This window comes from Strigops habroptila, chromosome 3 (assembly GCF_004027225.2).
Source record: "Strigops habroptila isolate Jane chromosome 3, bStrHab1.2.pri, whole genome shotgun sequence".
NCBI lineage: Eukaryota > Metazoa > Chordata > Aves > Psittaciformes > Psittacidae > Strigops > Strigops habroptila.
In genome coordinates, this window is record NC_044279.2 from 42,031,243 (window position 1) to 42,047,113 (window position 15,871).

At 37.1% G+C, this 15,871-nt stretch overlaps 1 protein-coding gene and 1 long non-coding RNA gene across 6 annotated transcripts in view; both read right to left on the reverse strand.

The window, feature by feature from the left end:
* PPP1R12A (protein phosphatase 1 regulatory subunit 12A) overlaps positions 1-15,871 on the reverse strand; it is a 145,959-nt gene that overhangs the window by 28,744 nt on the left and 101,344 nt on the right. For 3 of the 5 annotated variants that reach the window (XM_030480545.1, XM_030480544.1, XM_030480547.1), the window contains 5 exons: positions 12,885-12,901; positions 11,564-11,705; positions 10,768-10,872; positions 9,825-9,872; positions 5,466-5,516 (listed from right to left, as the gene is read on the reverse strand). The exons of 1 other annotated variant lie outside the window; for it this stretch is intronic. In XM_030480545.1, coding sequence (XP_030336405.1) covers positions 5,466-5,516; positions 9,825-9,872; positions 10,768-10,872; positions 11,564-11,705; positions 12,885-12,901 — 363 coding nt within the window. Of the gene's footprint in view, positions 1-3,500; positions 3,745-5,465; positions 5,517-9,824; positions 9,873-10,767; positions 10,873-11,563; positions 11,706-12,884; positions 12,902-15,871 lie in introns of those variants that run through there. One more of the 5 variants, XM_030480548.1, reaches the window with a different exon arrangement.
* LOC115605712 lies at positions 6,097-7,586 on the reverse strand. The gene is made up of 2 exons (XR_003990694.1): positions 7,208-7,586; positions 6,097-7,170 (listed from the first exon to the last, which is right to left on the reverse strand). It is a non-coding gene; the product is annotated as an uncharacterized LOC115605712 (long non-coding RNA).

A 15,871-nucleotide genomic window follows, 5' to 3' on the forward strand; every position in this document is an offset into this window, starting at 1 on the left:
ACTGCTACGTATTTTTTCATGAAGAAATTTTCTTGCCACTAGTTTTGTTTTCATTTTATTCAAGCAAAATTATACTTTCAACCCCATTATATTCAGAACATTGTTATGGAACAGAAAGAACTGACAGGTTTTAAAATGCAGGGATTAACCGTGCATTACACTAGAGGCTTCATTTTCACATCTCTGGAGGATTCCTGTGCACACTCAGTTCAGCAAATAGAAGACCCCCTCATAGAGCGAAACATGATGATGCACTGAAGATGACTGACTGAGGTATAGGATCTAGAGTTTATTTACCTGAAAATACCAAAATATGTGAAAGAAAGACAGCTGGAGATCATAAGAGGAAAAAGGTGGTCTCTACAACTGGAGTAAGTAAAAATCATTCTGCTAACCTGCATTCCAACTCTGCTCTGGTAGAGCTTAGGGCAAGCCACCTAAACTGAGCTCTTCAAAGAGTCAGAGGGAAGCTTCCATTGTAGTCAAGAGAGAGCTGTGCTCTGAACAGGAAGTGCTGTAAAATGCTGATTACTTTCAAAAACCACGGCAAGGTGTTTGGAATTGGGCAACACAAATAATTGTTTGGCTATTTTCAAATATTATCTATGTTAGAGTTTCTAAGCTGTAAAAACCAACGACTGTTATCCGAGATACACGTGCTAGGGGTCATATCCAGATAACAGGCGCGTGTACCATGCATTCGTGCGTACACCTCTAATATCAGGATAAACCTGGGGCGGTTCTATGATGTGTGTCTGCAAACAATGGTACAGCCATTTGTTCAGGCAAAACAACCAAAACCTTCCCTTCGTCCTTTTCATTCTGTTCCCCACTTCACACTAAAGATCCTGGGTGAAACCGTAACAGCCTTCATCTAGGAAGCAAGGGGCTCTAGTTTTGGTCTTGTTAAATGGGTATCTCAGCAAGTGTGGTCGTGTATGCTTTCCAGTGAAACCTCAAAGTAATTCCAGGAATGTCACAGTCCTCCTTCAACTGACTGACTAAGGAGCTGCAGCCCAAAATGCTTAGTGACATACAAGAAGGCCCACACAGTGGTATATTTACTGGTGAACTAGTTTAATAAAAAAGGTGCTGTTCAAATGTAGAATTTTAACATAATCCAGTACCATTACATGTCTGCAAATCTCAGTAGATAAATTTTAATCCTGATTAAACTAGTAGGTAGAATAGGTATTAAGAAAATATCTTCTCTTTTGTTGTGAGTCTGCTAAAGAATAGGGGAAGACTGGTAGGAGACAAAAGCAGTTATGAGTAATAGGAGATTGATCAGGAAGGATAAGCTCAAGTAACCTAAAATACTTATGCTTCTCAATCTATTCTAATCCCCACATACTTAAACCTAGCCAAAGACATTTATGCAATTTTTTTGAGCACTGCATTTCTCTGGTACTCAAACTTCTCATGAGGTGACACCACACACCTTTCATGTGCAGAGGCAGGAAAAAAAAGTTTTGCAGTATATTCAGTAAAAATAGTTACACACTGTACTTAACACTTTGAATTCCAATTTGCTTCTCACTAAAATAGCAAAGTATCTTCCTGTGATGAGATTCTTGAATAAGATTACAAATGCACTATTTTGCCTATGTGTATTGTGTATAACTAGCCAGTAACTTTGCAGTGCTGTTAAGGCACTTAACATGATTCAATATCACCTGGCATACATGAAACCAACTCAACTCTGTAATAGTAATAATAATGTCTCTGTTTGCCGGAGGATTTAACACTTTTTACATACAAACAGCTTTGTAAATTAAGATTACAAAAAGGGTACCTCCTCAGATTCATCAGGCACACTGCTATGGTTAAGCTCCCATCATAATGTCAAGCCTCCCTGCTGTGTTTCCATTGCGTTTCTTTTGCTAGCCAGCCTCCTCAAGCTCCACAATGATCTGCCATTGAAAACTCCCCTACAGAAAGGAATACTGAATAGTTTTCTGTGGGTTAACACCTGAACTGGCTTTACCGTGGTTAAAGGAATGCTAGTGCTAGCAAAAAAAAGACTGTATGGATGTGTGGCTGTGGACAGCAGTCATTAGATTAGCTCAGCTGTGTTGAAAACCCACATTGTTAGCTGAAGCTGAAGTAAAATGGGCTGCCCTAAAGCGACAGCTCTCCCTCCTCATGCAGCAGTGTGTGCCTGCTGCTTTCTGCATGTTAGTTTAGTGATTCAACAACTCTGGGGTGAGGTGGAGCCAGTAATATAAGGAATAAAGGGATTTGTTCTCAGCCAGGTCAGTGAGCTGAAGGGTTTAACACAAGGGAATGTTGAGGAATGCAGGACCTGGACCAGGAGCAACCTTTCTATCTACATCCTATTGTTCAGACCAGCTCCAGGAAGACACAAAGCCAAAGGATAAACCTTCTCTTTATTTCATGCCTCTTGGTGGGAAAAACCTGAGATCAGACTGCTGAGCAGAATTAAAAAATGTACACTCCTTGCCTTGCTTCTAAGCGGGAAGGGGCAGGCAAGGGTAAGCGGTTTAGCAAGAGTCACTGCAGAAGTGACTGCACATTTTTAAAATCTGTTTCACCTACACATCTTAAACTTAGTTTTACTTACACATCTTATAAGCTCACTGAAACCTCCACCCTATTCAGCTGTTACATAAGAGGAGGAAGAAAGGCATATAGATTTGGTGTGGAATGAAACTACATTCTGTTTCTCACAGAAGGTTTCTGAAATGGTCCTGAAATAACACTAAAGACAACAAACTGGCACTTTTTTCCAAGATGAAACTCAAACCAGTTCATAGCTTTAACAAAAGAAGACTGAACTGGTATGAACCAATCTGACACAACAGGCAGGGGTTTTTGTGTCTGTGTTTGTACAGGCCATGCATTATATTCCTACATATATAGCAATATAAACCAACAACCAGTGCTAAAACTGGGTGTTTCAATCTGTCTAGATAAAAATAAGGATTGGCCAGAACCATACGGGAAGTTAATATGTAAAAACATTTGAAAGTAAGTGTATCAACTTGAAATTCCAATACATTTCTGAAAGAAAAGAGTTTGGTCCCCTCTAAACACTAAAAGACACAAAGGTAAGAAATAAAGTTCTAATGCAACTGTTCAGGAATACACAATATTGAAACCAGTTCTCAAACATTCTTTAGTTGAGACTAGATTTGTATCAATTCTATGCACTTCAATTATACTGCAGTAAAAAAGCTCAATTCCTAATTTCAATTTGTTAGAAAACTAGAGGCAAAAAAATCTATTTAATTTGAGCATTTACTCGAACATCAAAAGAAGGGACTGACTTGAGTGTATCCTAGTGCGAATTCAAATCCTTTCAATTGTTGCCAAGGTTTTAACATGTCAAAGGTCTCCTGGATCATTGCCAATTTATCTTTGAGTGAGCAGGGACAAGCTTCAGTGCTAGCAAGGACAATACCACACCATACCCACACATCTGCGACACCTCTAGTTGGTACAACTGGACACCATGCTTTAGCCACGCTTCCATAACCGAGCAGCAGTTAAGGCAGTTTCTGGCACACAAGTGTTAATAGTAAAATTCTACCCAAGCACAAACTGAATGTCAACACCTGCCTGGCTACACAAAGGAGAAGGAAGAAATTACAAGTCCAAAGAGCGGAGTTGCCTATGGGACCCTGAGAGCTTGGCAACCACTCGGGTCAAGGCCCTATTCTCAATCACCAGTCGCTCATTTAGGTGTCTCAAAGATTGAATCTGCTTTATTTGTTGCAGGTTCTGCAGGAATCAAAGAAATAAGAGTGAAAATGAGGAAACCCCCTCCCCCCCTTTATATTATGTTTAAAAGAACTAGAGATGAGCAGAACTGAAAGAAAATTTAGAAGAGACAGTCCTGTTTAAAGTAGATAAGTTGCTGTGAAAGGAAAGTATCGAACAAGTGGCACATTCTTGAAGAGCAATCTAAGAACCAGCAGTGATTAGTCACAGCTTTCCAAAACAGTTCAGGATACATTAACAATGAGAGCTATTCCTGGAATTCTTTACTTAACATCCTAATTGCACGAACTAAACCTCCTATTCAAACGTCTGTAAATAATGACACATTTAATGTATACTTTTACACAGTGGTGCAACAAATGATAGGAAAAGTATTTAATCTTTAATTCAAAACTTTCACATATTGCTTATTTGGGGGGGGGGGGGGGGGGGGGGAAGGCAATTTGCATTCTCTGTTTTTCTAGGCAGCCCAACCTCCCCTAACAGGAATTTACAGGTTGATGATAGAAGCTCACATCCTGTCTTCCACTCTTGGACACAATTATTTTCCTCTACCATAGTTTGCTTTCTACGTATTTCACTTCTAAAGACCCACTGAGGAACCACAGACTTGTGTCCTCCCTTACAGCAAACAATCTTGGTCTGAACCCAAGGCAGCTAGAGGCATTGTGGTTGCCTTCTGCTTACATCTGCAGCTACAATTCCTCTAACAAAACTGTGCATGTATTTTAACAAAAAGTATTTGGAAGTTAATGCCGATTCCAAGCACCAGAGGGAGCTCAAAAATGAGCTTGAAAGGAAACTTTTTATTAATCAATGACAAATATCAAATGTCAAACCAGTGATACTGACTGAAAATTCTGGAGTGCAAAAATGTTTTCTATTTCATCATGTTCCACTAGTTTTCTAGTCAGACTTTAATTCTATCAGTTTGGTTGGCTCTGTCCAATATTATATCCAAGGATATAATACAAAAAACCCTGCCAAATTTCTTCACTTTTTTAATCTTATCAGAGGATTTAACACTGATAAAACCAGGAAATGAAAAAAAACCCATGACTGGTTAAAAAAAAAAAAAAAAAGGGGGAAAAAAAGGCCAGAAATATATATTAAAAAAATTTTCCTTCTGGGATTCAGTTTATACACAGTCGAAAAAACCCCAGAAATCAGTGAATGCGGTAAGTATTACGTATTGGTCAGCGTCTGAAATCTCTCTCCTGCTTTTTCTTAACTAAAAACTGATTATTATTCACTATAAAAAGGAAAGATTTTCTTTTGCTATTAGTAACATGCTGTATGACACAATTTAAAGAGCATGAGATAAGGGTTGAAGCAACATTAATGCGTAAATAACTATGGAATTATATGGTACCATTATTTTTAAGTTAATAAAGTAGAGGGTATCACATCAAAATCATGGACTGCAATTCCATCTTGATTAAGTAAAGATATGTTTCACTCCAGAAACATTTCACTCTGAATGTTTCTTGTTAGCCAATACATTAATGAACCGTAAGTCTTAGTGCTTTCTTAGAGGTCCTACACATCTGACTGCTTATGCCGGCCTAACAGCTTCATTAGAGCTATGACATGGATGATTCTGAAACGCAGTTATAACTTAGTTATTTTCTAAGGAAATTATAGAGACCAGTAATACTGCCAGACTACATGCTGCACTGACATATGTTATTAATAGTTTAACATGTTAATAGTTTACTTACTTTCAGTTCCTCTTCCATTTCAGATATCCTTCTTTCTAGAGCTCTTCTTTCCTAAATTGAAATATGTGTGTTAAGACTGAACAATACCATTTTTAAAAAACTACTGCTTGTAAATACCGTGTTAACAGTGAAATACTTCAAGTTTCAAAGATCATACAACCAAAAGCAGAGTGTGGACAGGAAATTCGTGATGGCAGTGATATACAGAAATTTTCTCAATATGGAATTTTAATATCAGAGAAGGAAGAGATATACATCAAGTCCTACAAAACATACCCCTTCCTTTACACAAATTTAGACGAGTTTTAAGTACCATTTGTTTGGATTTATTTTTCATACGGTAGGCTTCTGTAATAGCTTAAGATACAAGAAATGCAGAAAATGATCAGAAACAAAGAATATTAAAAGAAACAAGCACAAAAGCATAAGCTTTCATAGACAAGCAAATCTAGTTGAAACATCTGTCTCAGCTCAGTGGGATCTGTCCACCCTTTATGAAGTGTACATACACCCAAGTTTACATTAAAGGGGTTCAGCTGAGTACCAAAGAAATCTAGCTACATAAGACCACCTGCTTCTTCAGTAAATGTTTCCTGAATATTTTCTGCGTTTCTAGTATGGTTTTATTTTCCCTTTTTTTTTTCTTTTAACCTGAGAAGCAGGAGAAATTATCCTTTGTAGCAAACTTCAGGTTGTTTTGATTACACTGATTACAGTCCCCAAGCAAGCTTATTGAAAGGTAGCTTAGGGTTTCTATACTATGATGCGGTCTGCAGTGCAGCCACGCTACCGTATTTCTAAATGACATTACTGAGTTTAAACCTAATTTTCAACACATCTGATGGACGAATAGCTAATGCAATAGACTTCAGGGCTTTATAGCTTGCTTGCTTGCTGTCCTGTGTCAGACAATGCAGTGTGTCTTGTTTAAAAGCAGCTGCGGTTATCAATACTCATTCAGATCTTTCTAAAGTGTGAAAGGCAAAAGCAACAGATTATTGCGAAGTGGACATATGCATCTGCATACAACAGTGTTACGCAAACAGCAAGCAGCATTGACTGAGGTGTGTAAAACTTTGGTTAGATCATACCGCCCAGTAGATACTGACTCTTGCCGGTCACCTTTCAGATATAAATCATTTGAATTCAGTTTAATCATAGTGCAGTTATACCCCAACATTTTCCCATTTTAGCAAACAACTTTAAAGGTTTATCAAAGTAATACATTACTGCAGTTGTTAGTACTTAATGTACTTAACTCCTTTAAGACTTGTCCCATAATGATACTAATGGATAGTAATGGGCATAGTAAGTACCAGCGAGTTAACTGCAGTAAGCGACTAATAAAAACCCCACACCATCTTACATTACTTAGAATTGCATCAGTTACCTACTAGCTTTGTAGAATAACATATATTATGTGTTCTCATATTAAGCAGTATTTGACAATTCCTATGATTACCAAGAGATGAATTATCAAATAAATTTCAACATTTCATATGGTTAGAAATCATTAGTCCTTTCGATGCATTTGTTTAACTACCATGTTGAGCTTGTCTAAGAACAACGAGTTGCAATAAAAGCCAATCAAGTAAAATCCTTATTTTGTTAACTTTATATACTTCACTTTATTTAATAGAAATATTTAAATGGACTGGTGTAGAGTAAGATTTTTTGTAAAAAAGTATTGTTCTGATTAGATATGCTTCTCTTTTTCCTGAACTGCTCACTCTTTCAGGAACTGGCTTGAGGAATGCCAACAAAATACCACATCGCAGTTTCACTGGGAAAATTTACCAGGCTTATTTGATTAGTCCCCGGACTCAAAGGGTTTGAGATTTATGCAGTCTAAAATGTTATGATATACTTCAACAACTGTAAAAGGTATGCCAAGGAACATCTGTAACCCTCAATATGAGAAAAAAAAAAAAAGCATGCTAGTCTTTCAGCTTATAAAATACAGTAGCTCATTTGTATGTCTCAAAGTAGCGAACAGCCATGGGTTTGGTGCAGTGAGACTGCGGTACAGGGATATACATAGGTGAAAAATTGACCCCAGAATTACAAAATTATTAAGAGGTAAAACCAGCTGTATATACCTACATATATAGGTATATATATACACTGTGTGTATTCAGTACTACAAAAAATATACCTCTCCACAACCCAAATTCCCAGCTGATGAATTGTAAAGTTGGGGGAAGCTGGTTAAAGATACCTACAATTCTGGATTCTAATCCAGACTGAAACCTGGCAATTTGAGTTTTATTGTCACATTGTATGAAATTCTGCTTTTAGTGTACTTTTCAGAGTGATAGGTTGTTAACGAAACCCTTATTTTTGCCTGTATATTGCTAGGACCTTGCATCTGTGATCCGGTCTGTATCCCATCCCCATGGAAGTAGCCCCTTGCTGGTAAACAGTTCCCAAATGAACAATATTGACCATGCATCACCAAATCACACCATGGATATCTACTTCTGAAGGCTGAATTCAAATGAAATTCAAAGCCAGTATTTTCTATATGTTATTACTTTGCAATTCTAGGTTTAATAAATGTTCCCATCTTCTTTACTGAAAAGGTATGTTTCAGCTTGAAAATGCGAGCCTTTTATTTCTTCCAATTTATTCTCACTGCTTTACTTCTCCCCTCCCCTTTCCCCTATGCTATTTATATAAACATTTTCAGTTTTATACTTTATTTCAATGAAGTCATATACTTGGAGAATGATCCATAGGAAAGCTCTACAATCTCTTTCTATTTTTAACAGTTCTGTTTTTACATTACACATTAAAAAGGTGTCTTTAAAATTATTCTTAATTTGGTAAGCTTATTTCTGGAGATCAGCTATGGATGACCAGCAGCTGAGAATCCTACTTCAGTCACTTTCAAAGGGAAAGTAACTCCAGATTTTAACAAAAAGGGAATTCAGAAATAAATTCCAGTTTTAATGTCTTGTCTGAAAGGAAGTTTAAAATTATAAAATACAATTAAAAGTCTCCTAAATCTTCTGTAAAGCATGTTTCTGCCATACACCGTTATCACTAAGTTAATTTTTTACCTGAATGCTCTGCAGTATGGAACTTATATAGTAATGGACACAGCTAAATCTATGAAACAACTAAATGTCCACTTGTGTGGCCACAAGAGAAGCAAGAAACCAATTAAAGCTGCTGATGAAACTCTTCTACTGCTGAAATCACTGTCTACAGCAGGATGCCAAAAAATCAGGGAGAAATAGGTGCTAAAAGGCTGCTGCAATTATCTGGAGAGATCATTAAGATAAAGTTAATGGAACTTCAGGAAGTGCCTGAGAGTATTTCTACATTTCCATGTGCTCCTATAAAATCTACCAAGTGTCTGTTTATACACCAGACGGGTTTGTAGAAGTAAAAATAATTTTCTTAACCTCAAATACTGGAAAGTAAACATAATAGGCCAGTGAATGTGAAGTTTACCAGGGATAAATAAATGCATACCATATCACTTATTACTGTCAAAATCCCATTTAAGCATCTAATGCGTCACTCCAGGATCAGGAGAGAAAAGAACATGTGGCCAGCGTCATGAAGGAAGCCAGGACCACAATAAAACCAATGCAGTTTGCTTTATATTGCTGTGGAACTAAACTTTTGTAAAGATGGATTTGAAACTAGCATGAAACTACGGCTGGAAGTTATCATGTGTCTAACTTCTGAAATAATTCCTGTAATCTATCTCACATATAGATTTATTACACGGCTCCTTTCCCATTCAGTTTAGGGCTGTTTCTGATCCTGATGGCCACCTCTTCCCACACTGCTTACTCATTCTTCCCGCCCACCCCAGTATTACATTCCCTCTGGAAAAAGTTACAGTACAGGGAAAGAGACAGATTATGATTAATTTTATATCCTTAGCAGGTTTAAGGTCTCATTTCTGTGAGGTGAAACAGCTACTGCATTACCAACAATAACTAGTAAAACAACATGCATGCTTCTGGAAAGCTCTGAGGAAATTAAAGTCTCCGAATCTTGGAAATGCCTTAGAACATGAGACAGTCTAAATCTGCTTAACCGTCTGGAATGCCAGCATTGTTTTGGATGAGATGGAACAGATCCCTGGAGGGCAGCAGGGTTTAGAACCTGGTTATCATGAACCAACAGGTAACCTGAAGGCAATTCTTAAGAGTAATTTGATCTCACAGTATCTCACATTCAGTGCCACTTTGAAACCTAGAATCCTCAAATAGTCTAAAAAAATGCAAGTTATGAGAAAGGCTTCTGCTCGCATTAAAATATATCCAAACCAGGGGTTGCAAAACAAACTAAAACAAAGCCTCAACTGGAGTACTTAAGAGATCTTTGGCAGAAACTCACCCTTTTCTCCATTTCCAAAAGTGATCTGTCAGCAAATCTTTCTTGTCTCTGAAACACAAAATTAATGAAGACATTGATACTTGTTCTTAACCAACATAAAACTGAGGAAAAAACAATTCAACTGGACATTTTAGTATTCTGCTCGAAGTATGTCTTGAAAAGCATTTTAAGCATGTTCGGGGAAGTTAACACTGAAATAAAGGAGAATGAACTGGATTTATCACGCACTTCCTCTGTGACCATCCCTAAGTAATTTAATCACTACACAGCCTTTGGCAAATAAGAGTAATATAGTATTTCTATCTAAAAGCATTACAAAACGAACAACTTTTCAATGTACTTCACTGGTATTTACAGGGTACACATGGAAGACACTTAAGTACAGGTAAATTCTGGCAAATATGATCTGAGACTAGGAAATACTCTTTCTACAGCAATTTAAGACACATTAAACTTTTGTGTATGTATTTGCTATTACTGTATTCAGCACTGTTATCTGACAGCAGTTATCTGTACTGGAGTGCACTATTTGCTCTTCAGTTCTAAGATAAAGCTATCTAACTAGCCAGGAAGAACTGGCAGCTTACGCCAATCTGCCAGCAGGTTTATGAATTAATCAATCAATCCTGACTGATAGCTGGAATATAAGCTTAACAGTGTAGAAAGTGTATATGCCTACCCAGGAAAGAAGTTCCAGATATACGCTGGCAAGAATCACTACTACTTAAATAGGCAGGAGGCAGTCTCACACATTTTGTTCATAGCTGAAGACCAGAATCCTGCGCTCGCTTCTCTTCAGAAACAGAGAGGTACTCTTCTTCACTCCCATCGTTGGATAAGAAACAAAGCTGATGCCTAGTACAAAGCAGCCCGTTGCCTGGGGTGCTTCTAGTTTGCTGTCCAATTTGACAGTTAAGTACATGCTTTTTTGTTTCATACAAACCTGAGTGGTCTTCTCCAACTGTAGCTTAAGATCTGTAAGTTCCATGTTGGTATCATGTAACTGTGCTTTCAGTTTTTCATTTTCAGCTAGAATCTGTTCATAAAGCTAAGAGAAAATATTCATTAAAAAAATACCAAATAGTCATTCAGAGAGATTAGCTGGAAAATTTAAAAACTCCGATTGAGCCGCATGTAAAATGAACAAATACATTAATAGTCTAAGAAGCAAAAATCAGTTACAGATTTTAAAGATGTTTAGAATTAGCAAGCACTTTAAAGAACTGTAACCAAATATTTCGAGAAACAAGCAACTGTGTACAGGGAGCATGCAACTTACCTTTCACACGTTAAAAATATACTTGCCACTCTTTTTGCTTCAGTATTCACAGATTAGATACCACAGTAAACTCTGTCAAACTCTTACTCTATTTTCAAGCAAGATCTAAACAAATTTTTACATTATATGTATGTAAGCTAGCAAACATATAAAATAAAAGGCTTCCCATATGTCTAAACCAGTTTTAATGATACAATCAACTAAAAAAAAAGATAGTATTTGTCATAAAAAATGGATCTTGGCTCCTCTGGATTTCTACCCTGCCTTGAAGAGAAAAGTGCAAAAGCCAGAAGCTGTATTGTACTGTGCATTTTCCTCCAGTGTAGTGGTTGCTTTGTTCCTCCATTTGGCTGAGTTGCTTTAAGCAGCATTTGTGATGCAATGTGAGATTGTTTCCAGACAATTTATGAGAAACAGTAATAAAGTTCTATTTTCCCACCAAAATTACCGGATCAGATACCTTCTTAAAATCAGTGCTATCTTCTTTTTCTAGTCTACTGCAGTATGGTTTTCGATCTTCAAGGTAGCTCTGTGACACCGACCGCCCTTGTGCTGAATCATAACGATCACCTGAAGACAGGCCGAGGGATCCCATATCATATCTGTAAAAGAAAAGGTCTTATTTTAATTTTTATTCAAACTGAGACCACTCACTGTGTCAAACGTTAGGAGTTTGCTGTAACCCAGCTGAAAACAACCAAATGCAATTATGGGCTTTAGTTTAGCCACTGTCTTCTAATGTGATGCAAATTAAGTTTTTACATTCTCTCAGTACTTCAAGATTCTGTATGAAAAGGTTTTCAAATTGCTCAGTCTGCCAAGTAAGTGCCTGTGCCTTGTATGCAGAGAAATCTTTTAAATTAAATTAAAATATATAATTCAAGCAGATACTTTCATCTTAAAGGACTTTATATTAGCTTAGGTACTTTAATTCTTCTTTATTTATAAAGACCTATTTTTAAAAAATGACTTACTTTAATTGAAGGTTTTTATAAAAGTAATCTCTAAAATACCATCCTTGATGAATTCTCCAGGTTTTATTAGAAAAACCAAGGAGATTTCAAAACTTTTTGTTGTGAATTCTAGTATTTCAGCAGAAGTGGTTTATGAAACAAATCTTCAGCAAAGTCTCTATCCTATTCATCACTATAATACAACCAGTATTAACAAAGTTCAGAATGTTTTCACACTATTCGCTCTTCACTGATCATGTGCTGTAGCAGATCTACTTAACAGATTTTCAGCACAGACAGAACATACCAAAACAAAATAATTCTAAAGGTCTAAAAACAAATCAAAAATTTTTTTTTAAAGGATTGATATTTCTGCATTGCCTTTTAACATATCTTAAGGAAATCTGATATTCAGAGGGTATAGTACTTTTCTTGAGATTGCTTGCAAACTTTTCAGTAGGGTATTCTAAAACAGGGGCAACAAGAACCTCTTATCTTCATTGCAAAATCTGACTTCACGCTGAAAAATCTGCAGGGAATGGTCCTATATCCACTATGTTCTACAAAATGCCCAGCCTGCTTTCAGTGCACTACTAATAGAGTCCAGTATATCACCCAGAATGGAGCAGCCCACCCACACATGATAAAAAATATTCAGAACTGAAGCTTCACAACTCTATTTCATACAAAGATTAAATATCATTAATGTCTTTTAAAGCTCAACTCATCTAACTACTGGGGTTAAGCTGAATTTGTATATGAAGAACTTAAAATGAGAATATGTGAACAGAAAGTGTAAGAATTTTAATTTATTTAAATTGCACGTACCTTGACAGGCTGTCACTCTGAGGTGGCAAGGGGCAAAAAGAGAGAAAAAGTATGGATCAAGTCAGTAATTTTATTAAATAAAATATATAACAATCTGTGAACAAATGCAGCTAAACAGTTATGTTAAATGCATACACTATCCAACAGTATGCATTGTCAAGCTTCAATTTTGTTATGTCTGGAACAGAAAAGAAATATGTTCTAGAACGTGTTTGCCAAAATAAGATTGCCAAAATATGATTTACAAGGATGTTAACATTATACCCTAAAAGTCTGGACTGGCCCAAACATTAGTCATTTCAGCAGTCGGTGCATTCTGCAATTTGCCTGCCTGTTACCAAAGGTATCAGAACTGTGTTGTCTGAATTCCCTAGTCCTTCCTCTTCTCTACCATTAGCAATAATGTTTTGAAAGGTCAACAGAATAAAGACTTCATCTCAAAATAATAATATAAAATAAGCTACAAGATCATTGTTTCAACATAGTTTGACGGGAAACAAGCTACTGTACCAGTAACATAAGGAAGTACTTATTAGACTTAAAATTAAGTGACAATTTCATTTTTTTGTATTACTTTCATTCCAGATGAATCCACAGGCACGAAGTTCACTCACTTTATCTAACAAGCAAAATTTAATTAGAAGTGATGACTTAAGAGAGAGGGAGTGCCCTCTAAGCATTACATCAGCCATTCAGTTATAAAAAACCTTTTTCCCCTCTGGGTGGTCAACACAGATTCATCGTTTATTCCAATTATAATAACAATCTTGAGTGAAGACATTTCAGGAAAGAAACTCTACTGATGTATCATCACCTGGATATCCTCCAATGTTATTCACCTAGCAGTGGCTGAAGCCTTCACCAGAGGTGTTTTTTTGGGTGGTGGTGTGGTTTATTTGGTTTCCCTTTTCAGAAGGAAACTATTTTTCCAGTGTGCACAGAGGAAAAAGCCACATTCTCCACAATACATGCAATTTTCCCTTTGACACCTTGAAGTGCATTTACTACACAGAGGGTATCAAAAGTACATGCTGTAGCCTAACCATTCCTAATAAAACATTGTTATATTCTGTTAGGGGCATGAATAATGCCAAGAACTTAAGAAACTTCATAGAATACATCACGGTCAGGTAGCACACATCTATACGTGGATATCTTTTAAGCTACTGGCCGCAAGATTAAGTTCCACCTAAGCATGAGCCTTATCTTGCATAATTGCATGTTTAAGTAAGATCAGTGTGAGATTACAGAATTCCACCATATAATCAACGACCTACCAAAATCCCTTTTCCACTGCTTCCTTCTCACCTCAACAAAACAGAAGAAGCTTTGTCCGCAGTCAAGACTTTAGGTTTCTCTTTTTACCTTGAGGGAATGCTGTATGCAGAAAAATGTTAAGCTGGTCCTTTTAACGTTTACCTACAATGTAGGACAGCCACTACAAAGAAGTAAACCATTCCTACATTATTTCTTAACAAATACGCTTTCTAAAGGCTGTTTTTCTTTGCTTCTAGTGGACTCCCCATGGTGCCGTGGGAATGTGAAACCTCCCAGATCTCCATTCCCCTGCTGCACTATAGCTTCCCGAACGGAAAGGCGAGTTATTAAGTCACACACAGACCATCTTAGAAACAAAATTTTCCAGCTACACAGGGAACAACAAATGAACGGGTGAGGTAAGAAAGCAGTAATTACTAGAGGCAGGAAAACACAGACACAGCCCATTCCCATTCTTCTGGCTGAGGCTGGGAACCTGGGAAGCTGGACAAGGATACCATAATCTTCAGAAAACTGTACTTCAGTGGCTTCTGTTCTCTGAAAGCTGTGAAGCCCTGCTCCTGCTGCTCAAGCACCATCCAGCCTCCGTACCTCACTGAAAGACCCTCACATTTCTCAAGCACATGCCCCTTTCTCGTTCCCCTCACTTTTCACAAAACATGTTTGGGTTTTAATTTTGTAGCAGTCTTTGCTGTTTGCTTTATTTCCCCTTCAGATTGTGTCAGTTCAGCTCAGTCACAATTTTTGACATTTGACAAAAAAGAATTCTGAAAAGGTGTGACTGAGTTTACAAACTACATAAAGCTTGTCTGAGGACAAATGATACCAGCAAAGCTACCCCTGTGTGTCCAAATCACATGACTTGGATGTTCTTTGTACAGTCGCAGAACAGAGCAGACATTGCAGCCACAATTACAGTGGCAGCACACAAGCAGTAACAAAAAACTAAACCATACATATCCTTATCTACACGACCTGAAAGAACACTTACTTCTAACCCTTCCAACCTTTCAGAAGTCACATACCTGGTATCCCTAGCTAAAACAAAGTTTCAGCTGATTTAATTATAACCTAATCACAGTTGTAGTACCTATTTTTTTTTAATACATCATACTGAAACCCAGGTTTCTTAGTTACTTAGAATCCACCAGCTGCCGAAGTGATCTGACTTCCTTATTTTTAAATGGCTATCCTACAACTTAGTTCTAAGGCTATCCGTCTAACAGGAACACCAATTTCCTTTAAGTAACATGGCTTTTTTTGTGTGAGCTGAAGGAATACTCAGCTCTTAACATTAAAAAGCCTAAACAAAATTTCATTAGAACCTCCAACTGTCAAAGTGCTTAGCAAAGTCTGACATCTCTGTAATAGCTCTCCTTTATGGACAAAGGATCAGCTAAGAAGTAAAAAGGCAGTTCTGAAGGATCGAAGAACAAGAAAGCACAAACTGAAATCTTACAAGAAAGTTCTTTCAAAGACCTCTGAGATGAATAACGTAATAATTTTTTGGCTCCTTAAGGATTTCAGGATAGAAATTATTTTGTCTAAGGTCCTTTAATTTTCTTTGTAGCATGCACCCAAGACCTCCTCTATTTAGTTTAAACTCTTGAGTTACCGCCAAAGCCTTTGGAATTTTATAGTTACCATCGTCTACCTCTGGCTTGTAGCTTCACCAAGCAAAAAAACAACAGCAGCACCACATAAGGGAG